At 44.9% G+C, this 17,141-nt stretch overlaps 1 protein-coding gene across 1 annotated transcript in view; it reads right to left on the minus strand.

Annotated features, from left to right (window-relative positions):
* LOC137325611 (inactive ubiquitin carboxyl-terminal hydrolase 53-like) overlaps nt 1–14,124 on the minus strand; it is a 102,481-nt gene extending 88,357 nt beyond the window's left edge. Inside the window, exon 1 of the mRNA XM_067990880.1 lies at nt 13,518–14,124. Within this exon, the coding sequence (XP_067846981.1) occupies nt 13,518–13,661 (144 nt within the window). The 5' untranslated portion in view covers nt 13,662–14,124. The remainder of the gene's footprint in view (nt 1–13,517) is intronic.
* Between the last annotated feature and the right edge of the window lie 3,017 nt (nt 14,125–17,141).

The following is a 17,141-nucleotide window of genomic DNA, read 5'->3' on the forward strand; positions in this document are numbered from 1 at the left end:
ATAACAAATTTATCACTCTGAGCAAAGAAGTTCAGCAAGAACAGATCATTCAATATAGTATAATTCTATACTCTCCTGGTTTGTTTAAAAATAGTCCTCTATTCCATTGAAAACTTTGTTCTGCATAGAAGTCTCTCTCCCACAAATGTGGAAATTTGCATGGGTTTTCTCTGACTTAATACATATTGCTAAAAATGTGCCCCATAAATAGCAGGTACAATTGTCAATATCTGAATTATACCAAAGTTGTTTTTTCTTGTAAAAATATCTTTATTAACTGTCAATCTTTGAAAGTAAATAAATTGCCAGCCCCGGATAAAACGTATCCCAGGCTGTTAAAAGAAGCAAAGGAGGAAATAGCTGAGGCTCTGACCATCATTTTCCGATCCTCCCTGGCTACAGGCATGGTGCCGGAGGATTGGGGGACTGCTAATGTTGTACCGTTGTTTAAAAAAGGGAGATAAGGATAGACCTAGTAATTACAGGCTAGTCAGTCTAACCTTGGTGGTGGGCAAATTTTTGGAATAAATTCTGAGGGACAGGATAAACCATCATTTAGAAAGGCATGTATTAATCAAGTACAGTCAACATGGATTTGTCAAGGAAAGGTCATGTCTGACTAACTTGACTGAATTTTTTGAGGAGGTAACAAGGAGGGTCGATGAAGGTAGTGCGTTTGATGTAGTCTACATGGATTTTAGCAAGGCTTTTGACAAAGTCCCACAGGGCACACTGGTTAAAAAAGTAAATGCCCATGGAATCCAAGGGAAAGTGGCAAATTGGATCCAAAATTGGCTCAGTGGCAGGAAGCAAAAAGTAATGGGAGGATACTGAGAGGTGTAGAGGAACAAAGGGACCTTGGAGTGCATGTCCACAGATCCCTGAAGGTAGCAGGACAGGTAGATAAGGTGGTTACAAAGGCATACTGGATACTTTCCTTTATTAGCCAAGGCACAGAATATAAGAGTAGGGAGGTTATGCTAGAACTGTATAAAATATTGGTTAGGCCATAGCTTGAGTACTGCGTACAGTTCTGGTCACATTACAGGAAAGATGTGATTGCACTAGAGAGGGTACAGAGGAGATTTGAGAGGATGTTGCCAGGGCTGGAGAATTTTAACTATGAGAAAAAATTGGATAGGCTGGGGTTGTTTTCTTTGGAACAAAGGAGGCTGAGGGGAGATTTAATTGAGGTGTATAAAATTATGACGGGACGAGATAGAGTGGACAGGGAGGACCTATTTCCCTTAGCAGAGGGGTCAGTGACCAGGGGCATAGATTTAAAGTAATTGGTAGAAGGATTAAAGGGGAGCTGAGGATAATTTTTTTCATCCAGAGGGTGGTGGGGGTCTGGAACTCACTGCCTGAAATGGTGGTAGAGGCAGAAACCCTCAACTAATATAAAAAGTACTTGGATGTGCACTTGAAGTGCCATAACCTACAGGGCTACGGATCAAGTGCTAGAAAGTGGGAATAAGCTGGATAGCTCTTTTTCGCCTGGAACGGACACGATAGGCCAAATGGCCTCCTTCTGTGCTATAACATTCTATGATTCTATGGTCGACGAGCATGTGAGAGACTGGAAGGCTGTTTCTAGTGGGGTTCTGCAGGGCTCAGTACTGGGTCCCTTGCTTTTTGTGATATATATTAATGATTTAGACTTAAATGTAGAGGGGCACGATTAAGAAGTTTGCAGATGACACAAAAATTGGCCGTGTGGTTGATAGTGAGGAGGATAGCTGTAGACTGCAGGAAGATATCAATGGACTGGTCAGGTGGGCAGAAAAGTGGCAAATGGAATTTAATCCGGAGAAGTGTGAGGTTATGCATTTGGGGAGGTCAAGCAAGGCAAGGGAATACACAATAAATGGAAGGATACTGAGAGGTGTAGAGGAAGACAGGGACCTTGGTATGCATGTCCACAGATCCCTGAAGGTAGCAGGACAGGTAGATAAGGCTGTTAAGGCATACAGGATACTTTCCTTTATTAGCTGAGGCACAGAATATAAGAGCAGGGAGGTTATGCTAGAACTGTATAAAACACTAGTTAGGCCACAGCTTGAGTACTGTGTACAGTTCTGGTCACCACATTAAATGAAAGATGTAATTGCATTAGAGAGCACACAGAGGAGATTTGTGAGGATGTTGTCAGGGCTGGAGAATTTTAGCTAGGAAGAAAGATTGGATAAGCTGGGGTTGTTCTCTTTGGAACAGAGGAGGCTGAGGGGAGATTTAATTGAGGTGTATAAAATTATGAGGGGCCTGTTTGGAGTGCACAGGAAGGACCTATTTCCCTGAGCAGAGAGGTCAATAACCAGGGAGCATAAATTTAAAGTAATTGGTAGAAGGATTAAAGGGGAGCTGAGGAAATTTTTTTTCACCGAGGGTGGTAGGAGTCTGGAACTCACTACTGAAAGCATGGTAGAGGCAGAAACGCTTATCAGATTTAAAAAGTACTTGGATATGCACTTCAAGTGCCATAACCTACAAGGCTACGGACCTAGTGCTGGAAAGTGGGATTGGATTGAGTTTCAACCAGCACAGACGCGATGGGCTGAATGGCCTCCTTTTGTGCCGTAAATTTTCTATGTAATAAGTACAGTCGGTAAGAGCTTTGTCTGAGTAGTATCATGGAAGGCATATCCTCCTTCCTGAGCACGAACTGAAAAACTTTCTAGTACAAACTGGAAGTTTAGCACAAATATCTCTTCCCATACAAAGAAACTTGAATGTTACAAAAAAATACTTTGGCTTCATTAACAAAAATCTTTTCTAGAGTTTTATTCAAACAGAAGCAGCAAATTGAAATGCTATTTAACAAAGCCATCACATGGAGGACGACTGATTCATCAGCTTAGGGAGGGCGGTCGGTCGGTGGTAATCAGCAGGAGGTTTCCTTCCTCATGTTTGACCTGATGCTATGAGATTTCATGGGGTCCGGAGTCAATGTTGAGGACTCCCAGGGCCACTCCCTCCTGACTGTATATCACTGTACCGCCACCTCTGGTCAGTCTGTCCTGCCAGTGGGACACGACATACCCAGGGATGGTGACGGAAGAATCTGGGACGTTGGCTGAAAGGTATGATTCTGAGAGTGTGGCTATGTCAGGCTGTTGCTTGACTAGTCTGTGGGACAGCTCTCCCAATTTTGGCACAAGTCCCCAGATGTTTGTGAGCAGGACTTTGCATGGCCACAAATCTTATATTTTTTTTTAAAAGTTCAGAAGAGGGCCCCACTATTTTAATTACAGACTCAAATGCAAGCATGCATTGAATCCTGATTAATCCACAACTAATCTGCCAATTTGTCCAAACTGAAACAAAACATTATAAAATTAAATTTTAATCTTGGATCAGACAGCAATGTGGTTGATTCTTAATTGCCCTCTGAAATGGCCGAGCAAGCCACTCAGGTGTACAATCTCACTAAAAAAGTCATAAGAATAAAACCGGACGGACCAACCGCAATCTGACCACTAGGCACCAGACACAACAAAAGCAAACCAAGCCCAGTCGACCCTGCAAAGTCCTCCTCACAAACATCTGGGGACTTGTGCCAAAATTGGGAGAGCTGTCCCACAGACCAGTCAAGCAACAGCCTGACATAGCCATACTAACAGAATCATACCTTTCAGCCAACGTCCCAGATTCTTCCATCACCATCCCTGGGTATATCCTGTCCCACTGGCGGGACAGACCGACCAGAGGTGGCAGTACAGTGATATACAGTCAGGAGGGAGTGGCCCTGGGAGTCCTCAACATTGACTCCGGACCCCATGAAATCTCATAGCATCAGGTCAAACACGAGGAAGGAAACCTCCTGCTGATTACCACCAACCGACCGCCCTCCCTCAGCTGATGAATCAGTCATCCTCCATGTTGAACACCACTTGGAGGAAGCTCTGAGGGTAGCAAGGGCACAGAATGTACTCTGGGTGGGGGACTTCAATGTCCATCACCAAGAGTGGCTCAGTAGCATAGCACCACCACTGACCAAGCTGGCAGAGTCCTGAAGAACATAGCTGCCAGACTGGTCCTGCGGCAGGTGGTGAGCGAACCAACATGAGGGAAAAACTTGACCTCGTCCTCACCAATCTACCTGTCGCAAATGCATTTGTCCATGACCGTATTGGTAGGATGACCATCGCACAATCCTCGTGGAGACGAAGTCCCGTCTTCGCACCAAGGACACCATCCAATGTGTTGTGTGGCACTATCACCATGCTAAATGGGATAGATTCAGAACAGATCTAGCAGCTCAAAACTGGGCATCCATGAGGCGCTGTGGGCCATCAGCAGCAGCAGATTTGTATTCCAGCACAATCTGTAAGCTCATGGCCCGGCATATTCCTCACTCTACCACTACCAACAAGCCAGGGGATCAATCCTGGTTCAATGAGGAGTGTAGAAGAGCATCCCAGGAGCAGCACCAGGCGTACCTAAAAATGAGTTGCCAACCTGTTGAAGCTACAACTCAGGACTACATGCATGCTAAACAGCGGAAGCAACGTGCTATAGACAGAGCTGAGCGATTCCACAACCAACGGATTAGATCAAAGCTCTGCAGTCCTGCCAAATCCAGTTGTGAATGGTGGTTGACAATTAAACAACTAACAGGAGGAGGAGGCTCTGCAATCATCCCCATCCTCAATGGTAGTCATGATGTGGAGATGCCGGTGATGGACTGGGGTTGACAATTGTAAACAATTTTACAACACCAAGTTATAGTCCAGCAATTTTATTTTAAATTCACAAGCTTTCGGAGGCTACCTCCTTCCTCAGGTGAACGATGTGGAAAAAAATGATATACAGTTTTTTCCACATCGTTCACCTGAGGAAGGAGGTAGCCTCCGAAAGCTTGTGAATTTAAAATAAAATTGCTGGACTATAACTTGGTGTTGTAAAATTGTTTACAATCCTCAATGGTGGCAGAGTACAGCACGTGAGTGCAAAAGACAAGGCTGAAGCGTTTGCAACCATTTTCAGCCAGAAGCGCCAAATGGATAATCCATCTCGGCCTCCTCCCGATAACCCCATCACAGAAGCCAGTCTTCAGCCAATTCGATTCACTCCACGTGATATCAAGAAATGGCTGAGTGCACTGGATACAGCAAAGGCTATGGGCCCCAACAACATCCCGGCTGTCGTGCTGAAGACTTGTGCTCCAGAACTAGCTGAGCCTCTGGACAAGCTGTTCCAGTACAACTACAACATTGGCATCTTCCCGACAACGTGGAAAATTGCCCAGGTATGTCCTGTCCACAAAAAGCAGGACAAATCGATTCTGGCCAATTACCCTCCCATCAGTCTACTCTCAATCATCAGCAAAGTGATGGAAGGTGTCGTCGACAGTGCTATCAGGTGGCACTTACTCACCAATAACCTGCTCACCGATGCTCAGTTTGGGTTCCGCCAGGACCACTCTGCTCCAGACCTCATTACAGCCTTGGTCCAAACATGGACAAAAGAGCTGAATTCCAGAGGTGAGGTGAGAGTGACTGCCCTTGACATCAAGGCAGCATTTGACAGAGTGTGACACCAAGGAGCCCTAGTAAAATTGAAGTCAATGGGAATCAGGGGGAAAACTCTCCAGTGGCTGGAGCCATACCTAGTACAAAGGAAGATGGTTGTGGTTGTTGGAGGCCAATCATCTCAGCCCCAGGGCATTGCTGCAGGAGTTCCTCAGGGCAGTGATCTAGGCTCAACCATCTTCAGCTGTTTCATCAATGACCTTCCCTCCATCATAAGGTCAGAAATGGGGATGTTCACTGATGATTGCCATGTTCAGTTCCATTCGCAACCCCTCAGATAATGAAGCAGTCCATGCCCGCATGCAGCAAGACCTGGACAACATCCAGGCTTGGGCTAATAAGTGGCAAGTAACATTTGCGCCAGACAAGTGCCAGGCAATGACCATCTCCAACGAGAGTGTCTAACCACCTCCCCATGACATTCAACGGCATTACCATCACCGAATCCCCCACCATCAACATCCTGGGGGTCACCATTGACCAGAAACTTAACTGGACCAGCCACATAAATACTGTGGCTACAAGAGCAGGTCAGAGGCTGGGTATTCTGCAGCGAGTGACTCACCTCCTGACTCCCCAAAGCCTTTCCGCCATCTACAAGGCACAAGTCAGGAGTGTGATGGAATACTCTCCACTTGCCTAGATGAGTGCAGCTCCAACAACATTCAAGAAGCTCAACACCATCCAGGACAAAGCAGCCCGCTTGATTTGCACCCCATCCACCACTCTAAACATTCACTCCCTTCACCACTGGCGCACCGTGGCTGCAGCGTGTACCATCCACAGGATGCACTGCAGCAACTCACCAAGGCTTCTTCGACAGCACCTCCCAAACCCGCGACCTCTACCACCTAGAAGGACAAGGGCAGCAGGCACATGGGAACACCACCTGCACGTTCCCCTCCAAGTCACACACCATCCAGACTTAGAAATATATCGCCATTCCTTCATCGTCGCTGGGTCAAAATCCTGGAACTCCCTTCCTAACAGCACTGTGGGAGAACCTTCACCACACAGACTGCAGCGGTTCAAGGCGGCAGCTCACCACCACCTTCTCAAGGGCAATTAGGGATGGGCAATAAATGCTGGCCTCGCCAGCGACGCCCACATTCCATGAACGAATAAAAAAACCAGAATATCTGTCATAACTAACACGCATTTTATGAAGTACATGTTATACTCTACAGTTCTCTCTACTACTTTTAGTCAGGCTTCTAATGTACTAAAACTTTCCCTTTGCAACATTAAAAATTATAATTTTGAAGGACCTTGCACCCAAATATAAACTAGTAAACACAGGGGTTCATTTCTAGAGGAATAGAACTGAAAAGCAGAGAAGTTATGCTAAACTTATATAGAACCTCAATTAGACCACACTTAGTAGTACTGTGTACAGTTCTGGTCTCATTATGGAAAAGATACAGAGGCACTGGAGAAGTTGCTAAAAAGATTTACAATGATGATACCAGAACTGAGAGGTTACAATTATCAGGAAAGACTGAACAGGCTGGGTTTCTTTTCTCTGGAAGAGAAGGCTGAGAGGTGACCCGATAGAGGTCTTTAAAATTATGAAGGCAAGTGCAAGCTCATGATAAGCAATAAAGGCATGATTAAAGCTTTTAAAAATAGGTTGATTGTAGAAATATAATTTCTGCTCAATTTGGGCAAAAAATGCCAATTATACGATAGTGACTTTGGACCTTCAATTTCTCTCAACAGAAATACTCTTCACTTAAATAGAATGAATAATATAGCCTATGCAACCCCATTTCCCTTTCTCAACCAGCTGAAACTATCACCCAAAATGATCACATTTGCAATGTACATACTAGAGATCTAACTTCAGTTAGTTTTTTTGTGGTAACCCCAAAGATTTTAGTCGAATCCAAACTTTCAAATATACATCAACTTCAATTTTGAAGTAAAACTTTGTTTACCAACACATTAAGCTTATTTAATACACCATAAATAGTATTGTTCCACAAATTGTTTTTCTATCACTAGACAATGCTATTTGCACTTAAGCAGCTCTCGAGGAACACTGACTTCTAACAAGTGCTTGGCTTAAAAGTGATAGGTAACTAACTCATCTGAGTCTCAACTGTAGAAATACAGGGGCCTGTCAGTGCAGACTGCACGGTGTGCGGATATTACACAGTGTGCTGAGAGTTCGGTAAGTGTGGGAGTTGAAGGGTTAATCTCTTTAAATCTAGTGCATATTGCTTCAACTGTTTAAGGTCAATTTAAAAGTTTAAATTTCTAAGTTTCTGTCAGGCTTCAGCAGAGAGCTGCTGTAGCAAGTTAATTGGTTAGCTAGATTCAATTGGTACCTGAAGGTGGGGCAGGCCTGACTCATCTGAGTCTCAACTGTAGAAATACAGGGGCCTGTCAGTGCAGACTGCACGGTGTGCTGAGAGTTCGGTAAGTGTGGGAGTTTGGTGAAGTGGGGGAAGGAGGTGCTGCTTTGCCTTGCTTTTTCAAACTTTTCCTGCAGAGCGGTAGTGGACCTGAGAGTAGAAGACTGAGATTGTGGAATAAAAGCAGCAGCAGACCTGCACCAAGAGACAACTACTGTGCGACATCACAGGGACTTAACTCCTGGACCTAGGATAAATAAGAAGCAAAAAGTAATCCAAGTGGGACGTCACCAAGGAAGAGGTAAGTGATTGGCTGGTGAGTATTTTCCTGCTGAATTTGTCTAAGGTTAGAGTTTGTGGATTCTCTGGTCTCTGTTGTGTAGTGGGGGACTGCTGTTCAGCAAGGGCCCTTGAGTATACCTTTTTAATTGAAGTGAAATTGGTGGGATTCATTTAATTTGAATTAATTAGTTAAAGGGTAAGTCATGGCAGGACAGCCCAGCCCCGTGTTATGCTCTTCCTGCTCTATGTGGGAAATCAGGGACCCTTCTGGTGTCCCTGACGACCATGTGTGCGGGAAATGTATCCAGCTGCAGCTACTGACAAACCGCATTGCGGCACTGGAGCTGCGGATGGATTCATTAAGGAGCATTCGCGATGCTGAGAACGTCGTGGATAGCACGTTTAGTGAGATGGTCACACCACAGGTAAAGGTTGTACAGGCAGGAAGTAATTGGGTGACCACCAGGCAGAGTAAGAGCAGGCAGGCAGTGCAGGGGTCCCCTGTGGCCGTCCTCCTCTCAAACAAATATACCGCTTTGGATATTGTTGAGGGGGATGACTTATCAGGGGAAGGCAGCAGCAGCCAACTTCCTGGCACCAGGGGTAGCTCTGCTGCACAGGCTGGGAGGAAAAAAGAGTGGAAGAGCTATAGTGGTAGGGGATTCTATCGTAAGGGGAACAGACAGGCGTTTCTGTGGCCGTAAACGTGACTCCAGGATGGTTTGTTGCCTCCCTGGTGCCAGGGTCATGGATGTCACTGAGCGGCTACAGGGCATTCTCAAGGGGGAGGGTGAGCAGGCAGAGGTCGTGGTCCACATTGGGACCAACGACATAGGTAGGAAGGGAGATGAGGTCCTGCATCAAGAATTTAGGGAGCTAGGTAGCAGATTAAAGAGCAGGACCTCAAAGGTTGTAATCTCTGGATTACTCCCAGTGCCACGGGCTAGTGAGTATAGAAATAGGAGGATAGAACAGATGAATGCATGGCTAAAGAGTTGGTGCAGGAGGGAGGGTTTCAGTTTCCTGGATCACTGGGCCTGCTTCTGGGGAAGGTGGGACTTGTACAAGTCGGACGGGTTGCACCTGAACCAGAGCGGGACAAATATCCTTGCGGGGAGGTTTGCTAGCACTGTTGGGGGGGGTTTAAACTAACTTGGCAGGGGGGTGGGATACAGAGTGGAGCTACAATAGGGGGTGATGTGCAGCCAAATATAGAGAAAAAAACAAGTCAGCTTGGAAGACAGGGCAAATATGTGAGGGCAAGGCTGGATGGCATCTATTTTAATGCAAGGAGTCTTGTGAATAAGGTGGATGAACTGAAGGTGTTGATAAACACATGGGAGTATGATATTGTTGCTGTCACAGAGACATGGTTGAGGGAGGGGCAAGACTGGCAGCTCAATATTCCGGGGTACAGAATCTTCAGGCGAGACAGAGGGGGAGGTATAAGAGGAGGGGGGGTCGCAATATTAATTAAAGAATCAATTACTGCCATAAGGAGGGATGATATATTAGCAGGTTCCTCTAATGAGGCCATATGGGTGGAGCTTAAAAACAAAAAGGGGGCAAGCACTTTGATGGGAGTGTACTATAGGCCCCCAAACAGTCAGGGGGAGATAGAGGAACAGATATGTAGGCAAATCTCAGAAAATTGTGCAAATAATAGGGTAATAATAGTGGGGGATTTCAACTTCCCCAATATTAACTGGGATACTCAGAGTGTAAAAGGCTTAGAGGGTACAAAATTCTTAATGTGCATCCAGGAGAGCTTTTTGAGCCAGCATGTAGAAAGTCCTACAAGAGAGGGGGCGGTACTGGACCTAATTCTAGGGAATGTGGCCGGCCAAGTGGAAGAAGTGCTAGTAGGTGAGCACTTTGGTGACAGTGACCATAATTCGGTGAGATTTAAGGTGGTCATGGAAAAGGACAGGGAGGGGCCGGAAATAAAGGTTCTAAATTGGGGGAAGGCCGATTTTAATAGGATAAGGCAGGATCTGGCCAAAATGGACTGGGATCAGCTGCTTGTAGGAAAATCCGCATCGGAGCAATGGGAGTCTTTCAGAAGGGAGATTGAGACCATACAATGGCAACATGTTCTCGTAAAGGTCAAGGGTGGTTCCAAGAACTCCAGGGAACCTTGGATGTCAGGGGATATACGAGAATGGATTAGGAAAAAAAGGAGGGCTTTTGGCAGATACAAAAGGCTAAAGACGGAGGAAGCCCTAGAGGAGTACAAAAAGTGCAGGGGGATACTTAAAAAAGAAATTAGGAGATCAAGGAGGGGCCATGAAATAACACTGGCGAGCAAAATAAAGGAAAATCCTAAGATGTTTTATAAGTATATTAAGGGTAAGAGGATAACTAGGGAAAAAATAGGGCCCATTAGGGACAAAAATGGCAATCTGTGTGTGGAGCCGGCAGATGTAGGAAGGGTTCTAAATGAATTTTTTGCATCTGTTTTCACTATGGAGAAGGACGATGTAGACATAGAAATACGGCAGGGGGACTGTGATATACTCGAACATATTAACATCGAGCGGGAGGAGGTATTGGCGGTTTTAGCAGGCCTAAAAATGGATAAATCCCCAGGCCCGGACGAAATGTATCCCAGGCTACTGTGTGAGGCAAAGGAGGAGATTGCGGGGGCTCTGACACATACATTCAGAACCTCTCTGGCCACAGGGGATGTGCCAGAGGACTGGAGAACCGCTAATGTAATACCATTATTCAAGAAGGGGAGTAGGGAAAAACCGGGGAACTACAGGCCAGTGAGCCTAACATCAGTGGTAGGAAAATTATTGGAAAAAATTCTGAAGGACAAAATTAGTCTCCACTTGGAGAAGCAAGGATTAATCAGGGATAGTCAACATGGCTTTGTCAAGAGAAGATCATGTCTGACTAATTTGATTGAATTTTTTGAGGGGGTGACTAGGCGTGTGGATGAGGGTAACGCAGTGGATGTGGTATACATGGATTTCAGTAAGGCCTTCGATAAAGTCCCCCACAGGAGACTGGTCAAGAAGGTACGAGCCCATGGAATCCAGGGTGCCTTGGCACTTTGGATACAAAACTGGCTTAGTGGCAGAAGGCAGAGGGTGATGGTCGAAGGTTGTTTTTGTGACTGGAAGCCTGTGGCCAGTGGGGTACCACAGGGATCGGTGCTGGGTCCCTTGCTGTTTGTGGTCTACATTAATGACTTGGATATGAATGTAAAAGGTATGATCAGTAAGTTCGCTGATGATAAAGATTGGTAGGGTGGTAAATAGCGAGGAGGATAGCCTCAGTCTGCAGGACGATATAGATGGGTTGGTCAGATGGGCGGAACAGTGGCAAATGGAATTTAACCTGGAAAAGTGCGAGGTGATGCACTTTGGAGGGACTAACAAGGCAAGGGAATACACAATGAATGGGAGGACCCTAGGCAAGACAGAGGGTCAGAGGGATCTTGGTGTGCAAGTTCACAGATCCCTGAAGGCGGCGGGACAGGTAGATAAGGTGGTAAAGAAGGCATATGGGATACTTGCCTCTATTAGCCGAGGCATAGAATATAAGAGCAAGGAGGTTATGATGGAGCTGTATAAAACACTGGTCAGGCCACAGCTGGAGTACTGTGTGCAGTTCTGGTCGCCACACTACAGGAAGGATGTGATCGCTTTGGAGAGGGTGCAGAGGAGATTCACCAGGATGTTACCAGGGTTGGAGCGCTTCAGCTATGAAGAGAGACTGGGAAGATTGGGTTTGTTTTCCTTGGAGCAGAGGAGGCTGAGGGGGGACATGATTGAGGTGTACAAAATTATGAGTGGCACAGATAGGATGGATACTAAGGAGCTTTTTCCCTTCGTTGAGGGTTCTATAACAAGGGGACATAGATTCAAGGTAAAAGGCGGGAGGTTTAGAGGGGATTTTAGAAAGAACTTTTTCACCCAGAGGGTGGTTGGAGTCTGGAACTCACTGTCTGAAAGGGTTGTGGAGGCAGGAACCCTCACAACATTCAAGAAGCATTTGGATGAGCACTTGAAATGCCATAGCATACAAGGCTACGGACCAAATGCTGGAATATGGGATTAGAGTAGACAGGGCTGATGGCCGGCACGGACACGATGGGCCGAAGGGCCTCTATCCGTGCTGTATAACTCTAAGGGTAAGCACCAGTGAATACTAAATGCTCCTCCATAGCTTCAGATTTTCTTTTTTAAAAAGTGCAAAAAAATTGAGTTTTCATCTGCAGCCTTCGTGGATATTTGAACTAAGGCCTGTATGTCATACCCAGCTAGCACTGGGAACTCAATTTTACTCGTGCTTATATTTATTTCTTGCTTATTTGTCCTATTTAAATTTTATGGGCCTGGAAATTTGCTACGGATTGTTCTTCATGCTGCTGCCTCATTAATAGATAAATCCTAAATCAGAATATCTAGATTTGTTGGTATTTGCAGCTTTAGATATATGTAAATTAATGGAAACATTGTTCAAACTCTTCGTGGTCTACAAGAATCATGGTATGCACTTAAGTGGCCCACCAATACAAAAAAGCTGGATACTCCTGAAATGCAGCATTAGACAAACTAAAAATGAATGTTTGCCAAGCCCCATAAAAAGGAACAAATAATAAGGAAAGATTTTTTAAAAAAACAGGGACAATCACAAGCCAAGAACAAAATCTACAAGTATCTGTCAACAAACAGTACTTTCCCTGGAGCATTACTTTGCTCTTTAATGGATCCCACCTGCAATATGCGTTTTGTGTACTGCTTTAAAATTGTATGTTAAGACTTAAAAAGGTTTCCATTTCAAAATCAGATTACATATAGTGTCTGCATCAGATCTGTCAAATTTCACATCTTCCTCTCCTCCCCTTAGGATTTAACGAGTGTCACGTGAGTCACCCTTGAAAACAATCTTGATTGCAAAAACAATCTGGCTGCTCTGTTGAAGTGTATTACCTTATAGCAAACCTAATACCTTAACAACTCAACTGTTGATCTGCAACAACAAAAAGTTACTAATCAAAACAATTTTTTAAAAATACGAATTTATGCGGTCAATTATGCCACGGGTAGCATTTTTTTTAATACATCGATTCGAAGTGGTAAACATAGTACAATCAGGCAGGGTGTCAATGCATTCTTCAGGTCAGGAACCAGTGGGTTGGAGGTGGGGCAAAAAGTTACCAGAGTTTCAGATGCAGTATCATAAGAAGTTAAACGTTCCTAACTTTAAAGGGACCTTACAGGTGTGTCAAACGAATCAAGTGCCTTATTGTTGTTGTTATCGCTTTCGCTGTACTGAGCGCAGTCCGAGTCCGCTTTAAAGTGCACATCTGTGTGCTTCCCTCTCCCGTCCTTACCTGCACCGCACTGTTGAGGAAGCAGCTGTTCTCCCCAGGTCCGTTTAGCAGCCCTTTGGTCGGAGCGATAGACAACATGCTGCCCGGCTGGTAACTGTTCCGCAGGTTCCCCCCGGGCTTCAGAAAAAGCTTCACCCAGGCCATTGTCCCGGGAGTGTTGGACGGAGCGGGGGCTGCGCTCGCGGCCACACCGAGCCGAGCCGAGCGGAGCGAAAAACAAACGCGAACGGGAACGGCGGCGGCGCGGGCCGCGCGCGGCCAGGTGACTCGCGCCGGCCGCCTCAGGTGAAGCTGCTCTTCGCGGGGGGGGGCGGCACCACTCTCGCTCCTCAAGACTGTTTTATCCTCCGCAGTTCTTCATGTCTCTTCACACCCAGGGCGGCCGCGGACTAACTCGGTCGGTCGGTAGGTGGGTGAGGGAGGGAGGGAGGGAGGGATGGCGGGCTGGATTTATTAAAGTTGACTACGTTCGGTAGGCCCGCGCCAGGAGCCGCTAACGCAACTGTGCCTCGTCCCACAGGTAAAGTTGTGACTCGGGCTGGGCGGGGCGCGAGCCAGGCGGCTCCACGACCAACCGCCTCGGCTCGAGAACAGCACAGGTTCCACGGCTGCCTGCGTCACAATAACACAACCACCACCTGACTCTAGCCTGCGTCCGGTCACGTGTCCTCTGCCCTGCTCAGGGAAGGCGAGGGAGGGAGGGAGGGATGGATGGATGGTAGGCTGGTATCTACTGCCTTGGGTAGGGGTTTGGTCTGGCTCTCTCTCACTTTGGTTTCCCCTCTCCCGTGCCAGGAGAGAGGAATTGTGATCAGGCAAAACAGCACTTGGCTCTGATATGTTCTCTTTCTCCTCTCTTGTGCTTAATGAAAATTGAAGGGGACCCTTCCTGGTTTCTCCTCTCCCCACTAGAAGCAATAGAAGGGGCTTAAGTTGGCAATATAAAAACCAAGGAAACAAACGTCAGTGATTGCAATACAACAATCAAGCCGAAGGGAAAAAAAGATTGGAAATCTCTGTGATCACTCTTTCCTGCTGGATAATTTGTTTGGGTTATTATCTCTGGATAATTTATATTTGCTTACAAGTTGAAAGATGTTTGTATGGTCAGGAATTTTCCTGATGCAAACAAATTTTATTTCTGTTTGGTAGTATACCCAACTGTACAAGTGCAATCTTGGTAAAACATATGATTTCATATGAATTGGAACACAGCTTTCTAAAGCCATTTTTTTCCAGTTCAATAACTTCACTGTATTAATATAATTAATATTCAGTATTATTGAACATGGGGAAAAAAATGAATATAAATTGAAAAGGCTGTGGGGAAAACGCAGGCACATGGGGCTAAGTGGATAACTCTTTCATAGAACTGGAGTGGATGTGATTGGCCAAATGGCATCTTTCTGTGCTTGAAAATTGTACGATATAGAGCTGGTTTTGATATGTGCTTATTTAATGAATCCAGAATCTACCAACATGGAGTTTATTGTTTATCTCTGACAACAATGCATGTTAAATTCTTTTCCAATCATATATATGCATAAAAATTGCTAATGATTTGTAACTCCCGTCAAAATAGCTAGATGACTACCAGAGATTACAGTTCTAATGATATGGTAGAACAAATATCACGTGCTTACCTCGTAAATAAATAATCTTAGGAGCATTGAAACATAAGAATTTTTATTTTTGGAGCAAAGGTATGTGGAGGGGTACAGTTTGCTGAGTCCACCTCTGTAACATCACTTGTCTCTACCCCTACCTCAGTCCATCTGCCACTGAAACCCTCATCACCACCTTTGCCACTTCAGACTCAACTTTCCCAGTGCTCTCCTGGTTGGCCTTCCATCCTCTACCCTTTTGTAAACTTCAGCTTATCCAAAACTGTGTTGCCTGTATCCTATTTCACATCAAGTCCTACTTACCCATCGTCCCTATTAATTAATTAAATTGGTTCACGATTTCCCAATGCCTCAATTTTAAAATTCCCATCCTCGTTTTTAAACCCCTTCATGGCCTCGGCCCTCCCTATCTCTGAAACCTCTTCCAGCTCTGCAACCTCCCCCTTAACCCCGGAAATTTCTGCTCCTCCAATTCTGGCCTGTTGTGCATTCCCACCTCCCTTCACCAACCATTGGTGACCATGGTTGGTGAAGGGAGGTGGGAATGCACAACAGGACTAAAAGCATGGTCAAAGAGGTGAATTCTAAATAGGCCCCACACTCTGGAAATTGCTTCCTAAACACCTCTGCCTCTCCACCTCCATCTTCTTCTTTAAGATCCTATTTAAAATTCACCTCTTTGACCATGCTTTTAGTCATCCCTCCTACTACTCTCCCTCCTTGGGTAAGTGTCCATTTTTTGAATATACTTCTATGAAGTGCTTTGGGGCACCATTCTACATTAAAGGCATTATATAAATGTTAAAATGTAAAGGGCTGACTATATTATAGTCATTTTGTCATTGTGTATTCATTTAATTATTACCCTCCTTTGACTCCTTTATAATTTTGATTTTGTGTTGATAACGTTAAAAGTTTGGATAGTTTTATTATTCCAAGAATGTAATTTTCATTATTCAGACTTAATTATAAACAAGATTGAAGTTGAACAAAAAGATATGACTGGACTACACTCTTATCACTGTTAGATTATGGTTATACTGAAACTACCCCCAGGATAAATGTTGACACTTAATCATGTGGTCTAATATCCATAGATTTAGGCAAAAATGTCTGTGTTTTCATCTGAAAATTTGATTTTTGAAGTTGTTCTCATTCAGTTCATGGAGAGCACTAAGTGCACTTTTTGCAATGCATTTCTCCCTAAAAACAGACCAGTAACAATAGAAACTGAAGTGAAACATTGGTCTTGAGTCATCTCTATCAGTAAAAGAAAGAACTTTGCATTTATATAGTACCTTTCATGACCTCAGGACGTCCCAAAGCGCTTTACAGCCAATGAAATGTCATCACTGTTGTAATGTAGGAAAGCATTCTTTAGATTTTTTAAATATCATTTTAATACAATTGCCAGATTAATCCAATACATTTTTCAGTGAGGCAAGGCTCACAAGGCTATTGAAGTCAGTGCTAGACAGTTGAACACATCCCCACGTCAGACATCCAAGTGGCAATTTTAACCCCTAGGATTTTTTTAAATTTCAAAATATACTTTATTTCATAAAATTTAAAGATAAACACATTTCAATGTAAAAAAACACAAATGAAAGCAATACAGTTCAAACCAATACACTGCAGATCTCACACACACTACGATCCCATTATTACAATACAAAACACAGTATATATCTTCTAATACATTCTGTGCAATACAAGGTGAAATGGCCTTATACGGTGACCTTTCCCCATAGAGCCTTTGCGTAGGCTGCACCTCATTTCAGCGAATCCCATAGCACGTACTCCTAGGCCTTGGAGTGTTGGCAACACTTGGTCGTGGACAGCTCCTTCAGCTGGAAGACCAACAGGGTTAACCCCCAGGTTGGGCGGTGCGGGGGGAGGTAAAATTTTAAAAACCTGAAAGCCGACCCCAACCCACCTCCAACGCACTCATTTTTTAACGGAGGTGGATTCAGGGGCAGGCGACTAACCTGCTCGCGAG

Source organism: Heptranchias perlo, chromosome 1 (genome assembly GCF_035084215.1).
Source record: "Heptranchias perlo isolate sHepPer1 chromosome 1, sHepPer1.hap1, whole genome shotgun sequence".
Lineage (NCBI taxonomy): Eukaryota > Metazoa > Chordata > Chondrichthyes > Hexanchiformes > Hexanchidae > Heptranchias > Heptranchias perlo.